The 19,440-nt window shown below is 38.4% G+C and overlaps 1 protein-coding gene across 2 annotated transcripts in view; it reads left to right on the forward strand.

The window, feature by feature from the left end:
* OTOGL (otogelin like) overlaps positions 1–19,440 on the forward strand; it is a gene marked incomplete at both ends in the record, with an annotated part of 153,818 nt that overhangs the window by 108,998 nt on the left and 25,380 nt on the right. For both annotated transcript variants that reach the window (XM_082849594.1, XM_082849595.1), the window contains 7 exons: positions 2,092–2,269; positions 2,529–2,671; positions 2,903–2,926; positions 3,019–3,111; positions 5,106–5,295; positions 8,037–8,251; positions 11,576–11,717. In XM_082849594.1, coding sequence (XP_082705720.1) covers positions 2,092–2,269; positions 2,529–2,671; positions 2,903–2,926; positions 3,019–3,111; positions 5,106–5,295; positions 8,037–8,251; positions 11,576–11,717 — 985 coding nt within the window. The remainder of the gene's footprint in view (positions 1–2,091; positions 2,270–2,528; positions 2,672–2,902; positions 2,927–3,018; positions 3,112–5,105; positions 5,296–8,036; positions 8,252–11,575; positions 11,718–19,440) is intronic.

A 19,440-nucleotide genomic window follows, 5' to 3' on the forward strand; every position in this document is an offset into this window, starting at 1 on the left:
GGAAGTAAATTAGATTATGTAATAATAATAGGAAATAAACTAGATTATGTAAGGCCTTGTGGATGATTGTGAAGACTGTGGCTTTCATTCTAAATGACACAGGAAGAGAAAAGGGAGATTTCTGAGCAGAGGAATTATATCATCTGATCTGTTTCAGGATCATTTTAGCTGCTGTGTTGAGAGTACGGTGTAAAGAGACAATAGAACCAGTTAGGAGGCTATTGCAGGAATTTAGGCAAGAGATTGATGGTGATCTGGACCAGGTGATAGCATTGGAGATGGTGACAAATGTCTGGGTTCTGGATCTATTCTGAAGGTAGAGGATACAGAAATTACTGAAGAATTAGATGTGAGGTGTGAATGAAAAAGAGGCATTAAGGATTCTAAGAGTTTTGCCTTGAACAACTGAAGGATAAAGTGGGCGTTAATCAGGATGGGGAAATTGTGGGAAGTGAAGGTCTGGGGTGGGTAGAGTCAGGAGTTCAGTTTTGCCACGTAAAGATTAAGATTCCTCTTAGACATCAAAAAGCTATGGGTACACAGATCTGGTGAACACAAGTGGAGTTTAGGGTGGAGATCAAGTTAAGATGAAAGTTTTGTAATTCTCAGTGGATAAAGGGTATTTAAAATTGTGGGATTAGATGAGATCACAAAGGGATTGAGTGAAGACAGGGAAGAGAGAAGGGCCACTACAACTTCAACAGATTGAGAAACAATGACAAACATGCAAAGGATATTAACCACTGAACTAGGAGAAAATGGAGGAGATTGTAGGTGATCTGGAAGCCAAGAAAAGAAAATATTAAGGAAGATGGAGTAATAAGCTATACTAAATATGTTAACAGGTCAACTAGATGAGGTCTGAGAATTGATCATTGAATTTAGCAATGTGGAGTTCATTGGTGACCTTGTTAAAGATTCTTTCAGTAGAGTGGAAGGTATAGATTCTTTAGGTGGTTTAGGTGTTGTTTAGGTGTTTCAGTTTTCTTCTATCTCCTTTCATTTTCTGGGAGTTGATACAACTTATACACAGAAAATTTTGCAAGACTGAAGTTGACTATTTGCCTACTTTTGGCTTTTAAATTGAGAAGTCCTCTCTTAATAGTCTCACTATTTAGAAAACTCTTTACCCTCTCTTATTCTTGTTTTTTATCATGTATAACACTGGAATGATAGAAACTGCCCCACAAAATTTAGGGAGAATTAAATGAAAAAAGCTACTTTATTAGTGCATGATATATAATAGGTGCTAAATAGATGTTAATTTTTCTTCCTCCATCCCCTGAGATGCAGTATAGAGTAGTGGTTAAGAACACTGGTCTTCAGAGCAACAACGCCTGAATTTAAGTTCTGACTCTACTAGCTATGAAACTCAGGGCAAGTTAATTTGACCTTAAACCTGATTTTCTATCTGAGAAATAGGGAAAAATATTAGCTCCTACCTCAGAGGGAATAAAATAGACTAATTAGAACAATGTCTGGAGCGTAATAAGTGTTATATTATTTAGCATTGCTATAGTTATTAGTATAATTTATATAGAATGTAATTTATAAAAAAATCTATCACTTATTTATTTTTTTATTTATTTATCTAGAAGTCTGTGAGCTATATATAAAAAGTAATTTATGATTCTATCCAGGTGCTGTCAAACTGATATCACATTTGAGTTTTAATGGAATATATGGATAATATTAAGTTGTAATTTTTTTTAAACTGACCTCAACAGAAGTCTTAATCATATACTAGCTTTATACAACATAATATGAAAGGTTGACTGCCACTGTATAAGTCTGCTTGCAAAGCACTAATCTAGACAATTTGGAACAAGACTTCAGTTTGCTCAGAAGTTGGGTATCTGGGCAATTCTGATAGTCAAATCAATATTAAGGTAAAGTTTAAATGAAGTTCATACTGAATATTTCAGAGAGGATACTTCAACAAAAAGCTGTAGTGAAATTTTAATTGTTCATCTTTCAAAAGCTTTTGTATTTAGGAAATGTACACTATAAGCAATGTGAATGGGAAATTTAAAAATTAAAACATTAGTTGAAAATGGAAAAATATGCTTTAATTTTCTTTTTTATTAACAGCCTCAAGAATTTGATCCTGTTTATAATTGTACCCAATATATATGCCTTGATAAGGAATGGAAGTTGTACAACTGGTCTCTTAATTGCCCAAAGGACATAGAAATGCCTGACTGTGGTTTCCGGGGAAGAGCTGTTCAAGTGAACAGAGATATTTGCTGCCCTGAGTGGGAATGTCCGTGTAAGTCTGCGTTCCTTACATGGCAATGAATTTTTAATCGGGGGAGATTATTATTTTTTTTGAAGCAATCACCTCATCAAGACAAAGTTATTGTTGAACTTTCTTCATTTGATTTATGATTTTGATTCCCAGTAACTTTTAGAGTTGCTTTTTGTCAAACATAAGGAGACTAATTTAAAAGATGTTTTAAAAGGAGCAGTTATTACTGTAATACAAATAATTAGTTAATAGACTAAATCTACTCTCTACCACTTTTTAGGTCGGTGTTCCATGTTGTCAGAACTCAGCATTATTACATTTGATGGAAATAATGCAGCATTGTATAGTATGGCTTCTTATATCTTAGTAAGAATTCCTGGAGAAGTTATAGTTGCTCATATTGAAAAATGTTCCATGAATCAGGTAAGTCATAATCTATTCTTTTGTCATTTCTTCATAAATCTAGTAGCAGAAGTATGTTGCAACATTAGGTATTCCCAGAGTAAGAAAGGACTCAACAACTCACTGAGATTTATCTTCTGGTACTTAAAACAAAATGTGTTTCATGTGAATATATTTAAAGGCATATAGTATTAATCCAAATAAGGTTTAAAAGTCAAGTAATGTATTTTTTTTTAATGTTTTTTCTTTCAGAATGGAAACTCATTTAAGAAGCTAGTGAGTATCTGCAAAATGTCTAGTGAATTACTTATGTTTATTGCTAAAATTATGTTTAACTACATAAAGTTTCAATTTTCTTTCAAATTAAGGCTTCCTCTGGAAGAATCTCTGCACTTTGTTTTAAGAAGTTAAATTTGACCACACCTGTACATAAAGTACTTGTCAATCGGGCAGCAAGAAAGGTAGGAACACAAAGTAAAGCATATCCTCATAATGGATGAAATTGAGAAATTACATAAGCAGAGTTATTTCCAAAAAGAGGGGAAATTAAACACATCAGTGGAATTTCATTGCTATGATGTCTAATCATTCTTTTCATGGACAGTTGAAAATGTGTTTCATACTATTATATGTCTCCTACCATAACATGCCAACTGTTGCAAATGTTTCTCCCCTTTTGAGGTTAACTGAAACAGCCATATTAAACATGCTAAAGCTCTCTTGGATCATATGAGTGGCCAAGCTTCTTAGTGTCAGAGTTAATGTTTAGTGTTTCAGATTAGACAAAGTGGAAATGATGTGAAAGAGAGGATCATAAGGTTGCAAAGGGTAGCAGCCAAAAACACCCGAAGGAAGACTACTGAGAGAAAAACAGAGGGAAAGAGTAGTTTTGAAATGTTGACACCATTAATTGATAGCTTAAAAAAATGAAGGAATATTTAAATTTGTTGAAATGAACTGAAGAAGAGCAATGCGCCATTAAAAAGTTGGAAAGGAGCCATTTGATTTTACAGGAAAAACCTTTATCCAAAGGAATTATATTTACCAAATAGGAGTGAGTTATAAGCTGGATGCTTCACTCAGATCTACATGGTCTCTCAAAAACATAAAAAAAAAATTTATAAAGATTTTGCTCAAAATGGCTGAGCTGTTGTTATATGCTTTCTGGAAATAATTCTGTTAGCACAGGCCGTACATTCTAGACTGGAAACAGTGTTAAAGCAAGCCTAAAATGCGGTAAGATATCAGAAAGTTTAATTTTAAGTCAAACTTAAAATATATGAATGTGTTACTTTTTTGGACATGAGAATTTCTATATATACCTTTGATTTAATGAGGTTGGTATATTAACAGGAAGTGGGTGGGAAATTAAACTCAAACCTGGTCCGTGCTGTTGTTGTGAACATTTGGTTGGAAGGGCTTATTTTTGGCCTCAGCTGAACTGATGGCTGGTCATGTATTCAGTTGAAAACTTGTTAACTTAAAAAATCATTTAGTGAGTTTATGTGATAAAATGACACAGGTCCTGATCTCAAGTAACTTGCAGTTGTGTGTGGGGTGCGTAAATGTCATTATCTGCCAATTAAAAGGCAGTAGGAGCTATAGTGATAGAATGATGACCAAGATATCATGGAAACAGAGATACAGGTCATTGAAAAATGCAGTTTATAGGAGGGTCAAGTGGATATTTTTGGAGGAGGTGACACCTAAGATAAATCTTAAAGAATGAGTAGAAATTAACCAGGCAAAGAAGGCTGTTCCAGCTTGAGGGTGGCAAGAGGAGGAAGATATAAAGATGAGAAATTGGATGGTTAGTCAGATAGAACTCTGAGAAATTTACTGCTAGTTACAGCTCATGGTTCCATGTCATCATTGTTATTTAAAGCACTGTTTTCAAAGTAAAAATCCTTGGATTCCTTATATTAGTATTACCAAGAAAACGTGTTAAAAATATAAGATCTAGGATCCAATCCAAACCTTGGAAGTAGAATTTCTGGTAATCTTAATCTTTACCAAGCTTCACAGATGGTTATTATGAACATTATAATTAAACAAACACTGATTTAGAAGATCAAATAGAGGACCCAGATTAAAGAAAACATCCTGAAAAAAACTTTATTATCTTTAATTTATATTAGGAGGTAATGGTATAATCAACATATATTGGGGGAAACATAAAAAAGCATATATAACGTAGAAGAAAGTTAGGTTTTGAAGAAAATAAAGGGCAATGAGGTTAGAACAAATATTGACTATAGCAAGACAGCAAAAGAACAATAAAAGAACTTAGGAGTTGTGAGAAACTGTGGCAGCAGCAAATAGATTTTTAAGCATTTAAAAATAGTTTATGTTAAATCAGAAGAAATGGAATAATCTGAATTTTCCTAATTTTTATGAGTGTATATTAAAACATAAACATTGTTCTAATAGGTGTAAATGCATTATGTAATTTTAGGTAGAAGTGGATTCTATTGCTGTACCTTTGCCTTTTTCAAATGAAGATCTGTCCATAGAGGATTCTGGTTCAGTGTATGTGATTACTACTCCAGCTGGACTAATCATAAAGTGGGCTCATCTTACAGGGATCATAGACATTCATTTTGGCTCTCAATTTAACTTGTCATCCTACACAGAAGGACTTTGTGGTAAGCACTGGTTTTCAAATCTCTATTTCTTCTTTTTTTTTTTCTGTTCACATTACACCGTCTTGACCCCTCTTGCCCCATTTTTTGGGTTGGAGAAGTGATGTTAACTTTCAGTTCCCCATGTGAGTAGTGAAGGAAGCAATGTCTTTCCATAAATGGACTTAGAAGCAAGAAATAACAGTTCAACTTGGGTATTTTATGGAAATATATGCTTACCACTGTTTCTACAATACTGTTTGTATTCCTACTAGCTCATCTTTATTACGCATTAATGAAGTGTCAGGCATTATTTTACATACTTTAACTCATTTAATTCTAACAGTAGCCTCAATAAGTAGGCACTAGTGTTAATTTATAAGTGATAAAAATGAGGCATAGAATGATTAAAGACTTAAATAACTTTGTTTCTTATTTTTTTAAGTTTGAAATCAAAGAAAATTTAGTTAAGTCATCTTGAAAGTTATATACAGGGAACACAGTGTTCTGAATATTAGTCCCAGTTTTCTTATGAAGTGTAAAGCCTAGTACCTTTACACTTAGGTTCCATAGGTGTAACCTAAGTGTAAAGGTACATATTACACTTCCTTATCACAATATGTTACATAGATACATAGTGATAAGCCAAAGGAAACAAATTAGAAATATCTCTAGGTACATAACAAAATAAAAAGAACAATTCTGGCTCTGGTGTCTGCCAGAGCTATCCCGTTTACAGATGTTTAAGTGAACATCAGTTTCCTTATCTTTAAAATGGGAATAGTAAAATCTACCTTCAAAATTGTTGTTAGAATTGAATGTGAAAGTTAACGTAAAAACACTTAACACATTGCTTAATACAGTCAATAAATATTAGCTTAGTACAAATACATCTATTTTAAACTCACTAAATATTAATTGAGTAAAAGTTAATGGATCAGCTTCTGAGTGTCTGGCATTATGCTTGGTGCTGACAACTCAAAACAAATAGACCAAGTCCTTGCTCTCAACAAATTATATGAGATACCTAAATTTCTTCTTCAAAAATGTAAAGCATTTAGTGGAAAGTTTGGCTAAAATGGTTTACAATTTCCTTGCCTGTTTAGAGCATGCTAAACACAGCACAGACTTCTGTGGTGGCTTAGGTTATCATTGTGGAAATAGTTATTGTATATACATGATATTGGGTATACATAATAACCCAATAGATATTATTGAGTAATAACTCAGGGATTTGGGGAATGCATATTTTCTCTTCTGAGTTATCACTTCTGTGTGCTATAACTTCTGCTTGGTTTTCATGTTTGTTTGGTTCTTTTCCTCTACTGTCAGCTCATGCTTTTATGGAGACAGTCTGCTAACTGGATTCTTAACTAGTCACTATAGAGAAGGGGCTAGGGTCACCTTTTTGCTAACAAGGGTCACCCCCTAAACTTCCTGACCTCCACAATGGGAGAGCAGTGGTTTGTTAAAAGGAAATCAGGGTGCTGGCTGATTGAGTTGTAGTGGACAAGAGTGTGACCCAAACTGAGTATGGACACCAGAATGGGAGGTCTATATTGACAACTTGTTCTACATAGCACTGTGAAGTCTGCAGGAGTGGTGGCTAGAGTTGCAATGAAAACATATTTTTACTACCAATACCTCTTCCCAGAAGAGTTTAGACTTTAAACATAGCTGCTTTACAGTATAGTTCAGTTAGCTTGAGTTTTATTTATTTATTTATTTGCACTGTACTCAGTCTCCTGTATATTTACAAGTGTGGGGCAACTGTGGCAGCAGAAACCTTTATTGATCTTGTTATAACTGCTTGAGGATTAAGATTTGATACTTGAAAAAAATGTTTAACTCGTATCTTTTATAGCTAGGAGCCTTGGGAATTAAGAAAAAATTATGTCTTAAAGTAGGGTGGGATTCAGGTAAGGTATGATCAGGGTCCTAGGCCCATTTCTCTGTACTTCCCTTGGCTTTTCACTTCACTAGATAAAAAGTAAGCTCTGTCCTCAGTTTGGTTTCCCTGAAGGAAGCTAGAGGCTATAGCAGGTCACAGCATCACAGCCATCAATCGGCCATGTCATTGCAAGGAAGAGAGATTGTCTATGTCCTAGAATTCCCCAGGTCAAATCCTGAGCTTAACAATGGTTGTTCTAATGTTGAACAAATCTGTGTGTCTAAGTGACTGCCACAAGCTGACTGGTTTATGCCTGGATTACCTGTAACAGTTGTTAATGAAAGGGAGTAAGGCTTACCTTTATGCTTACCAGGGCCCTCTGCTGGAGTGGTGTCATGTGCTAGGTAATGGGGCAGAGATAGTTCCTGAAGAGAAAAATTTAATGTTTTCAGGCAGGGTTTTCCTGGGGGAATAGATGCTTAGGAGGCAATCACAAAATGTCTACTATTCTGGGGAATACCCTGTCAGATTTAAGAACTAGTTCTTAAATTATGAGATAGTGGTAATAGTGGAAGAGTGTAGGGACAGAATCAATCTCCTCTTTCTTCTTCTATGATCTTTCAACATATCTTGACTTCTAGGATTATAATTTCTTTCTTATCTGGTTAAGACAGTTCTACACTATTTTATCAAAGAATCAGACACATAATTAAAAAAAATCAATCAACGTTAAAGTCAAAGGACATAAATTTGGTGCCTGATTCAGTAAATAATTTATTCATTTTAAATCAGTTATTGAGATGATTTACTTCTGTTGCCTATATTTGGTTTAAGGGAAAAAAATTTTCCTTCTAAATGTCACACATCTTTTTAGGAACTTGCAATGATGATCCAGATGATGATCTAAGGATGCAAAATGGCACAATCATTACGAATATAGAAGACATAGAATTATTTATTGAGAGCTGGGAAATTGAGAAATCATTTGAAGTAACAACGAGGAGGCCTTTTAGAAATTGTACTGAGCACGACTGCAGTCACTGCATTGAGTTATTAAATAGAAGAGTTTTCATCCCATGCCATAATGAAGTAAGTTGAAAGCAACCATAAATCAGAACTGTCATGTTAGACATGTTGAGAGGAAAAGCCAATAAATTCTTGTTCTTGCCATGATGTTCTTCTACTGAGAATAGTTTATCCCCAAACCTCCTCTCAGTACGCTTTGGAATTCAAAATCATTTACTGTTTATTGACTTATAGAACAGGAAGGATAATTATCTTTTTCTCCCCATGTTTTTTTTTTCTGAACTATATCTACAGCTTTCAAGAAAAGTGAAATTTTGTCCTATGAATAAATGCCTCTAGGAGAAAGAGATGAATGCCATTTGATAACCCAGTATAGAAACCAAGACAGTGAGGCTTTAATCAATTCCTGGCCTCTTAGGAGAACAATTTAATTGTTCTTTATTAGTCTCTAACTTAGGAGAACAATTTAATTGTTCTTTATTAGTCTCTAACTTTCTGACTTTAGGTGGTTAGTAGATATTTTAAATAATCTGCATCGTTAAAAAAAGATCTGTTGTTAGAGACAAAAGACAGACAAATACAGCATTTCGTGTATCGTTAAATGAAAAGTTAGTGAGATCAAGTACCTACTAGGCACTGTGTTAAACTCCTATGATACAAAGATGAGTAAGACCCTCTCCTTGCTCTCGAAGAGTCTAGAAGGAAGGCAAGTCTGTGAACAGATTAATCAACATATACAGTATGGAGATGCATAGGCACCCAAGTCGGGAGAAGACTTCCCAGGGTTTCAGACATCTTAATTATTTAGAAGGATGAGTTTGCCAGGAGAGAAGAGGGAGGAAGGGAGACCTAGGCCAAGAAAACAGTATGACAAGAGCAGGGTTGCTGGAAAAGACCATGTTAGGAAAACACTGAAATAGCTTAGTGCAAGACTTACGGAGGGGCGAAGTCTGGGAAGGAGAGTGAGTGAATTGTCAAAGTAGAAGGAGTTCACTCTAGGACTTTCTGTGTTCGACCATCAAGCGTAGACGCCATAGTTCTCAGCCTGCCCTCTATGAGTTCTCTGAGGGAAAAGACAAAGGATATGAAGTCATGGGATAAAAATGGTGTATCTTTCTGGAGCTTCAGTTTTGCTCAGAGATTTGCAACAAAGTAAGTTTTAAATGTTTACATTTTAAAATGCATGCATATAAAAATGAAAAAAATAGCAAATACTTTTTAACTCATTTCAGTGTCATTGTAATCTGTCTTTTTAAAGCATAAAGACTTTCAAAAATTGCATTTTTAACTGTGAACTTAGAAGGTTGATTACATCAGGAAACTTTTCAACTTGACTATTCAAGGCATAGTGAGGCAACATAGGGTACCATTTAGTCTATGATAGCTCCAGCTTTCCCTTAGGTTCCTCCCAGTGAATTTGATGGCAAAAGAAAGGAATGCTTGACATTTCGTTTTTCCGCTTCTAATCTTCATCCTCATTTGCAAATCTCCACATAGCAGGCAGATGATCTTTTGAAAATGGAAACACAGTTGGATTATTTCTCTACCTAAAATCCTTCAGTGTCTTTCACTTACCCTTAGAATACGCTCTAAATTTATCAGGGCTTATAATTTCCTCTATGCTTTGGCCTGCCTACTTTTCCAGCTTCCTCTTGTGCTACACTTTTCTTACTGGCTAAGCTCCAGGCATTCCAGTCTCCTTTCAACTGTTGCACTATTGCAAATGGGCTTTTATGCTTGGAGTGTCCTAAGCTAGAATACTTCCCTCCTCTGATCTATTTTAGCATGGTGACTCCTCTTGATTCAACACGTAGGCTTTAACTATGAGATCCACAAGGCAGAGAACAGGTCTGTTTTAGTCACCTTTATATTCCTCATGAATAGTACGGTGCCTGATAAGTAGTTAGGTGCTCAATAAACTGTGAAAGGATGCATAAGTGAATGGAGGATACAGGAGAATCAGCTTTTGTGGGTTCAGTAGAGAAGGGTTACAATTTTTTTTATATTGGAAAAATTAAGTCATGTGGGACTTCAAGGCAAAAATACCCAGAAAAAATTTGAAGCTATTCTAGATCTCAGAGGAGACCAGTTGAAGCCAGAGGTCAAGTTTGGGGAGTTATTAGTATATGGAGTTTTTAAAAATAACAGTAACTCATGTATGATGTGCCAGAGTCTGCTCTCTATACTTTCCATATATTAGCTCACAGCAATCTTAAGTAGTAGTAGGTTTATTATTAACTCTATTTAACTTATGAAGAAACCAAGGTGAAGATGTAAATGCCCAAGATGGCGGTAGAAACTGTGGGAATGGGTGAGCCCAGGAAGAGCGTTTGTAGTGAGTAGACAGGGCGATCAAGGAAGGGGTCTAGACAAATACTCAGAATGAATTAGGAAGAGGAGACAGCAATGAACAGATGGAAAGGCACCAGAGTGTGGTGTTCTCAAAGTCAAGGGAGAGGCTTTTAAGACACAGGGGCCGTGCATGGCATTATACGCCTCTGAGAGGTTGGCGAGGGTTTAGAATATCAGGGTGTTCCCTGGATTTGACAAGTAGGGGGCTCTCGATGATCATAGCAAGTATTCCATGAAAAGTGAAATGGTTGGAAACTGAGGAGATTCAACAGAGGAGACTAAAAAGAAAGTAATATCTTAGTTTTTATAGATATGGACCTTGAAGAAAAAATGATAGGATATGAAAAATATTAAGTATTTTTATCTGACACTTTGACCTGTGTCCAAATTTAACATCTGAATGTAGTTGCTTAGTATGTTTGCTGAATAAATGAGCAGAGAAAAATTGGAGTGAATGTTGTTACAAGTTAAATTATTTAGATTTCAGGTATCTCTAGATCAAAATGAAACATACTCTGTAGAAAAAATGAGTTTCTAATAAGTTGAGGCATGACAAATTATATAAATTATTTGACTAACGTTCAATATTAGTACACGATTTTTTGAGAAGCATTTATAACCTCATTTAATGGGCAGTGCCATGTATCATTACAGAAAGCTTTAGGAGTTTCCAGTTTTATCTGTAATAGATCAAAGTCTTATTCAGTATATAGAAAACATGATTGTAACCCAAAATGTAATATCAGAAATAGGTTTTTGCTAGATCCACATACTCTGTTTCTTTTCTATCTTTATAAGGTAGATTTATGTACATTAGTACAGACAATATTTATCTTATCTAAAACTGTGTGTTTAAAAAATTATAAATTCAGAAGTGACATCTAATATTACGAAGCTTTGAAAATCTAAGGTCAAAGAGGAACTATAATGAATATTAACTTGCTACCTTTTGATTCTTCAAATAGTTTAGTCTAGCTTAGGGCCTTCAGAGAAATAAAACAACATAACTTATCCCAAGGCACAATGTATCTCTAGGTTTCACCACAAGACTTTTGTGAAAAGATGTGGATCAATTATACCTATTTTTGGAACTATGAATGTGATGCTCTTTCTGCATATGTGGCTCTATGTAACAAGTTTGACATTTGCATTCCATGGAGAACACCTGATTACTGCTGTAAGTAGTACACTTCAAACAATATTTTCCAACACTCAAATAATAGTCCAGTTTTTTGTATTCACTTCTTTCTTTTCCTTTTCAGCACAAAATAATTTTTTAAAATTCATTTATTTATTTATTTTTGGCTGTGTTGGGACTTCATTGCTGCGCACGTGCTTTTCTCTAGTTGCGGCGAGCGGGGGCTACTCTTCGTGGCGGTGCGTGGGCTTCTCATTGCAGTGGCTTCTCTTGTTGTGGAGCATGGGCTCTAGGCATGTGGGCTTCAGTAGTTGTGGCATGTGGGCTCAGTAGTTGTGGCTCATGGGCTCTAGAGCGCAGGCTCAGTAGTTGTGGCACATGGGCTTAGTTGCTCCACGGCATGTGGGATCTTCCCGGACCAGGGATCGAACCTGTGTCCCCTGCATTGGCAGGCAGATTCTTAACCACTGCACCACCAGGGAAGTCCACAAAATAATTTTGTGAGAATAAAGCGAATGTAAGTGTAACCTATAGTTAGGTCTCCCACTTAAGCAGCTTCTGTTTTTATCCTGGTCTAAATTTAAAGCAAGGGTGGGGGTCAAGAAGGTGGAGTAGGAAGACCTTGAACTCACCTCCTCCAACAGACGTACCAAAATTACAGTTACTTACAGGGAAACCATCTATGAGAATGACCTGAACACTAGCAGAAAAGATATTCCACAGCAAAAGTCATAAAGAAGGAACAACACCAAGATGGGTAGGAAGGGCAGAGATGTGGTATAGTCAGGACCCACACCCTTTGGTCAGTGACCTATAAACAGGAGGTATATCACAATTGTAGAAGTCCTTCCTAAGAAGTGAGGGGTCCAAGCCCCACATTGTCCCCCCCAGCCTAAAAGTCCTGCACCAGGAAGATGAGTCCTCAGAACTTCTGGCTTTGAAAACCAGTAGGGCTTATGTTTGGGAGAACTGGAGGGCTATAGGAAACAGACTCTGCTCTTCAAGGGCGTGCACAAATTCTCCCATGCTCCAAGTCCCAGGGCAGAGGAAGTAGTTTGAAAGGTCACTGTGTCAGAACCACTTGCTGATCTTGGAGAGCGCACTGGAGAGGCAGGAGGCAACTGAGACTCGCCCTGGGGATGGAGATGTTGGAAGCATCCATTTTTGGGAGCTTATTCTACTGCAATAACACTGGCGCTGGCAAAAGACTGTTTTGGGATCCTCCCATTAGCCTATTAGTTCCAGGGGATTCTCTGCCCTCCAGTGGGTCAGCACCAGCTGCAAGCCCTCCAGGCTGTGCAGACAGCCATGCAGAAAGCCTGCTCCACCCTCCAGGGGCCCTTAGTCACTGCGGCATTGCAGCCAACCAGGCCAGGGGCCAGCCCTGCCTACCAGCGCACCCACACTAGTTGGCACTGCCACAACAGAAGCGTGCACACAGCCTACATAGGGGGCACTCCTAGAGCATGCAGCTCTGGTGACTAGAGAGGAGTGTGCCCTCATAACAAAAACCAGAGCAAGACACCAAAGAAAAGAAAATTACAGACCAGTACCACTGAGGAACATAGATAACAAAAGTCCTCAACAAAACATTAGTAAACTGAATTCAGCAACACATTAAAAGGATCATATGTCATGATGAAGTGCGATTTATCCCAGGGATGCCAATGATGGTTCAGTATCTGCCAGTCAGTCAGTGTGATAAACCACATTACCAAACTGAAGAATAGAAATCATCTCAATAGGTGCCAAAACAGTTTCTGACAAAATTCAGCCTCCACTTATGATAAAAATCTCTCAATAAAGTGGGTACAGAGGGAGCTTACCTCAATATAATAAAGACCACATATGAGAAAACTACAGCCAACATCATACTCAATAGTGAAAAGCTAAAGGATTTCCTCTAAGATCAGGAAAAAAACAAGGACACCCACTCTCACCACTTTTATTCAGCATAGTATCAGAAGTCCTAGGCACAGCAGTCAGACAAGAAAAAGAGATAAAGGTGTCCAAATTGGAAAGGAACAAGTAAAACTGTCACTGTTTGCAGATGACATAATACTATACATAGAAATCCTAAAGACACCACCAAAATCTATTAGAACTAATAAATGAATTCAGTAAAGTTGCAGGGTACAAAATTAATATACATCAATCTGTTGTGTTTCTGTACACTAATAACAAACTACTAGAAAGAGAAATTAAGAAAACAATCCCATTTACAACTGTATCAAAAATAACAAAATACCTAGGAATAAATCTAACCAAAGAAGTAAAAGACTTGTACTTGGAAAACTATAAGACATTGATAAGAGAAATTGAAGATGACAAAAACAAATGGAGGGAGTTCCGGGAAAATGGCGGAAGAGTAAGACGCGGAGATCACCTTCCTCTCCACAGATACACCAGAAATACATCTACGCGTGGAACAACTCCTACGGAGCACCTACTGAACGCTGGCAGAAGACCTCAGACCTCCCAAAAGGCAAGGAACCCCCCACGTACCTGGTTAGGGCAAAAGAAAAAACTAAACAGAGACAAAAGAATAGGGACGGGTCCTGCACCAGCGGGAGAGAGCTGTGAAGGAGGAAAAGTGTCCACACACTAGGAGCCCCTTCGCGGGTGGAGACTTCGGGAGGCGGAGTGGGGGAGCTTGGGAGCCGCGGAGGAGAGCACAGCAACAGGGGTGCGGAGGGCAAAGCGGAGAGATTCCAGCGCAGAGGATCGGGCCGACCGGCACTCACCAGCCGAGAGGCTTGTCTGCTCGCCCGCCGGGGCGGGCGGGACTGGGAGCTGAGGCTCCGGCTTTTGTCGGAGCGCCGGGAGAGGACTGAGGTTGGCGGCGTGAACACAGCCTGCAGGGCATTGGTGCGCCGCGGCTGGCCGGGAGAGAGTCTGGGGAGGGGTCTGGACCTGCCGAAGAGGCAAGAGACTTTTACGTCCCTCTTTGTTTCCTCGTGCACGAGGAGGGGGGATTGGGAACGCTGCTTGGGAGAGCTCCGGAGACGGGCGCGAGCCGCGGCTAAGAGTGCGGAGCCCAGAGACGGACATGGGACGCTAAGGCCGCTGCTGCCGCCGCCAGGAGGCCTGTGTGCGAGCGCAGGTCACTAGCCACACGCCCTTCCGGGGAGCCTGTGCAGCCCGCCGCTGCCGGGGTCCCGGGATCCGGGGACGGCTCCCCCGGGAGAGCGCACGGCGCGCCTCAGGCTGCAGCGTCACGCCGGCCTCTGCCGCTGCAGGCCCGCCCTGCACTCCGTGACCCTCCCTACCCCCCGGCCTGGGTGAGCCAGAGCCTCCGAATCAGCGGCTCCTTTAACCCCATCCTGTCTGAGCAAAGAACAGACGCCCTCCGGCGACCTACACGCACAGGCGGGGCCAAATCCAAAGCTGAGCCCCTGGGAGCTGTGAGAACAAAGAAGAGAAAGGGAAATCTCTTCCAGCAGCCTCAGAAGCAGCGGATTAAAGCTCCACAATCAACTTGATATACCCTGCATCTGTGGAATACCTGAATAGACAACGAATCATCCCAAATTAAGGAGCCCTGTGGATGAAAGGCTCTTGGTGCTGCAGCCAGGACTCAGTGCTGTGCCTCTGAGGTGGGAGAGCCAACTTCAGGACACTGGTCCACAAGAGGCCTCCCAGCTGCACATAATATCAAACAGCAAAAATCTCCGAGAGATCTCCATCTCAACGCTAGCACCCAGCTTCACTCAACGACCAGCAAGCTACAGTGCTGGACATCCTATGCCAAACAACTAGCAAGACAGGAACACAACCCCACCCATTAGCAGAGAGGCTGCCCAAAATCATAGTAAGTCTACAGACACCCCAAAACACACCACCAGACGTGGACCTGCCCACCAGAAAGACAAGATCCAGCCTCATACACCAGAACACAGGCACTAGTACCCTCCACCAGGAAGCCTACACAACCCACTGAACCAACCTTAGCCACTGGGGACAGACTCAAAAAACAACAGGAACTACGAACCTTCAGCCTGCAAAAAAAAAAAAAGGAGACCCCAAACACAGTAAGATAAGCAAAATGAGAAGACAGAAAAACACACAGCAGATGAAGGAGCAAGATAAAAACCCACCAGACCTAACAAATGAAGAGGAAATAGGCAGTCTACCTGAAAAAGAATTCAGAATAATGATAGTAAGGTTGATCCGAAATCTTGGAGATAGAATGGACAATAGAATGGACAAATTGCAAGAATCAGTTAACAAGGACCTAGAAGAACTAAAGATGAAACAAGCAACGATGAACAACACAATAAATGAAATTAAAAGTACTCTAGATGGGATCAATAGCAGAATAACTGAGGCAGAAGAACGGATAAGTGACCTGGAAGATAAAATAGTGGAAATAACTACTGCAGAGCAGAATAAAGAAAAAAGAATGAAAAGAACTGAGGACAGTCTCAGAGACCTCTGGGACAACATTAAACGCACCAACATTCGAATTATAGGGGTTCCAGAAGAAGAAGAGAAAAAGAAAGGGACTGAGAAAATATTTGAAGAGATTATAGTTGAAAACTTCCCTAATATGGGAAAGGAAATAGTTAATCAAGTCCAGGAAGCACAGAGAGTCCCATACAGGATAAATCCAAGGAGAAATACGCCAAGACACATATTAATCAAACTGTCAAAAATTAAATACAAAGAAAACATATTAAAAGCAGCAAGGGAAAAACAACAAATAACACACAAGGGAATCCCCATAAGGTTAACAGCTGATCTTTCAGCAGAAACTCTGCAAGCCAGAAGGGAGTGGCAGGACATATTGAAAGTGATGAAGGAGAAAAACCTACAAACAAGATTACTCTACCCAGCAAGGATCTCATTCAGATTTGATGGAGAAATTAAAACCTTTACAGACAAGCAAAAGCTGAGAGAGTTCAGCACCACCAAACCAGCTCTACAACAACTGCTAAAGGAACTTCTCTAGGCAAGAAACACAAAAGAAGGAAAGGACCTACAATAACAAACCCAAAACAATGAAGAAAATGGGAATAGGAACACACATATCGATAATTACCTTAAATGTAAATGGACTAAATGCTCCCACCAAAAGACACAGATTGGCTGAATGGATACAAAAACAAGACCCATATATTTGCTGTCTACAAGAGACCCACTTCAGACCTAGAGACACATACAGACTGAAAGTAAGGGGATGGAAAAAGGTATTTCATGCAAGTGGAAACCAAAAGAAAGCTGGAGTAGCAATTCTCATATCAGACAAAATAGACTTTAAAACAAAGACTATTAGAAGAGACAAAGAAGGACACTACATAATGATCAAGGGATCAATCCAAGAGGAAGATATAACAATTGTAAATATTTATGCACCCAACATAGGTGCACCTCAATACATAAGGCAAATACTGACAACCATAAAAGGGGAAATCGACAGTAACACATTCATAGTAGGGGACTTTAACACCCCACTTTCACCAATGGACAGATCATCCAAAATGAAAATAAATAAGGAAACACAAGCTTTAAATGATACATTAAACGAGATGGAGTTAATTGATATTTATAGGACATTCCATCCGAAAACAACAGAATACACATTTTTCTCAAGTGCTCATGGAACATTCTCCAGGATAGATCATATCTTGGGTCACAAATCAAGCCTTGGTAAATTTAAGAAAATTGAAATTGTATCAAGTATCTTTTCTGACCACAACGCCATGAGACTAGATATCAATTACAGGAAAAGATCTGTAAAAAATACAAACACATGGAGGCTAAACAATACACTACTTAATAATGAAGATATCACTGAAGAAATCAAAGAGGAAATCAAAAAATACCTAGAAACAAATGACAATGGAGACACAACGACCCAAAACCTGTGGGATGCAGCAAAAGCAGTTCTAAGGGGGAAGTTTATAGCAATACAAGCCCACCTTAAGAAGCAGGAAGCATCTCGAATAAACAACCTAACCTTGCACCTCAAGCAATTAGAGAAAGAAGAACAAAAAAACCCCAAAGCTAGCAGAAGGAAAGAAATCATAAAAATCAGATCAGAAATAAATGAAAAAGAAATGAAGGAAACAATAGCAAAGATCAATAAAACTAAAAGCTGGTTCTTTGAGAAGATAAACAAAATAGATAAACCACTAGCCAGACTCATCAAGAAAAAAAGGGAGAAGACCCAAATCAATAGAATTAGAAATGAAAAAGGAGAGGTAACAACTGACACTGCAGAAATAAAAGAGATCATGAGAGATTACTACAAGCAACTCTATGCCAATAAAATGGACAATCTGGAAGAAATGGACAAATTCTTAGAGAGGCACAACCTGCCAAGACTGAATCAGGAAGAAACAGAAAATATGAACAGACCAATCACAAGCACTGAAATTGAAACTGTGATTAAAAATCTTCCAACAAAGAAAAGCCCAGGACCAGATGGCTTCACAGGCGAATTCTATCAAACATTTAGAGAAGAGCTAACACCTATCCTTCTCAAACTCTTCCAAAATATAGCAGAGGGAGGAACACTCCCAAACTCCTTCTACGAGGCCACCATCACCTTGATACCAAAACCAGACAAGGATGTCACAAAGAAAGAAAACTACAGGCCAATATCACTGATGAACATAGATGCAAAAATCCTCAACAAAATACTAGCAAACAGAATCCAACAGCACATTAAAAAGATCATACACCATGATCAAGTGGGGTTTATTCCAGGAATGCAAGGATTCTTCAATATACGCAAATCTATCAATGTGATAAACCATATTAACAAACTGAAGGAGAAAAACCATATGATCATCTCAATAGATGCAGAGAAAGCTTTTGACAAAATTCAACACCCATTTATGATAAAAACCCTGCAGAAAGTAGGCATAGAGGGAACTTTCCTCAACATAATAAAGGCCATATATGACAAGCCCACAGCAAACATCATCCTCAATGGTGAAAAACTGAAAGCATTTCCACTAAGATCAGGAACAAGACAAGGTTGCCCACTCTCACCACTCTTATTCAACATAGTTTTGGAAGTTTTAGCCACAGCAATCAGAGAAGAAAAGGAAATAAAAGGAATCCAAATCGGAAAAGAAGAAGTAAAGCTGTCACTGTTTGCAGATGACATGATCCTATACATAGAGAACCCTAAAGATGCTACCAGAAAACTACTAGAGCTAATCAATGAATTTGGTAAAGTGGCAGGATACAAAATTAATGCACAGAAATCTCTGGCATTCCTATATACTAATGATGAAAAATCTGAAAGTGAAATCAAGAAAACACTCCCATTTACCATTGCAACAAAAAGAATAAAATATCTAGGAATAAACCTACCTAAGGAGACAAAAGATCTGTATGCAGAAAATTATAAGACACTGATGAAAGAAATTAAAGATGATACAAATAGATGGAGAGATATACCATGTTCTTGGATTGGAAGAATCAACATTGTGAAAATGACTCTACTACCGAAGGCAATCTATAGATTCAATGCAATCCCTATCAAACTACCACTGGCATTTTTCACAGAACTAGAACAAAAAATTTTGCAATTTGTATGGAAACATAAAAGACCCCGAATAGCCAAAGCAATCTTGAGAACGAAAGAAGGAACTGGAGGAATCAGGCTCCCAGACTTCAGACTATACTACAAAGCTACAGTTATCAAGACGGTATGGTACTGGCACAAAAACAGAAAGATAGATCAATGGAACAGGATAGAAAGCCCAGAGATAAACCCACGCACATATGGTCACCTTATCTTTGACAA

The sequence above is a fragment of the Leucopleurus acutus genome (genome assembly GCF_964270905.1).
Source record: "Leucopleurus acutus genome assembly, chromosome: 11".
In the NCBI taxonomy this organism is placed as follows: Eukaryota; Metazoa; Chordata; class Mammalia; order Artiodactyla; family Delphinidae; genus Leucopleurus; species Leucopleurus acutus.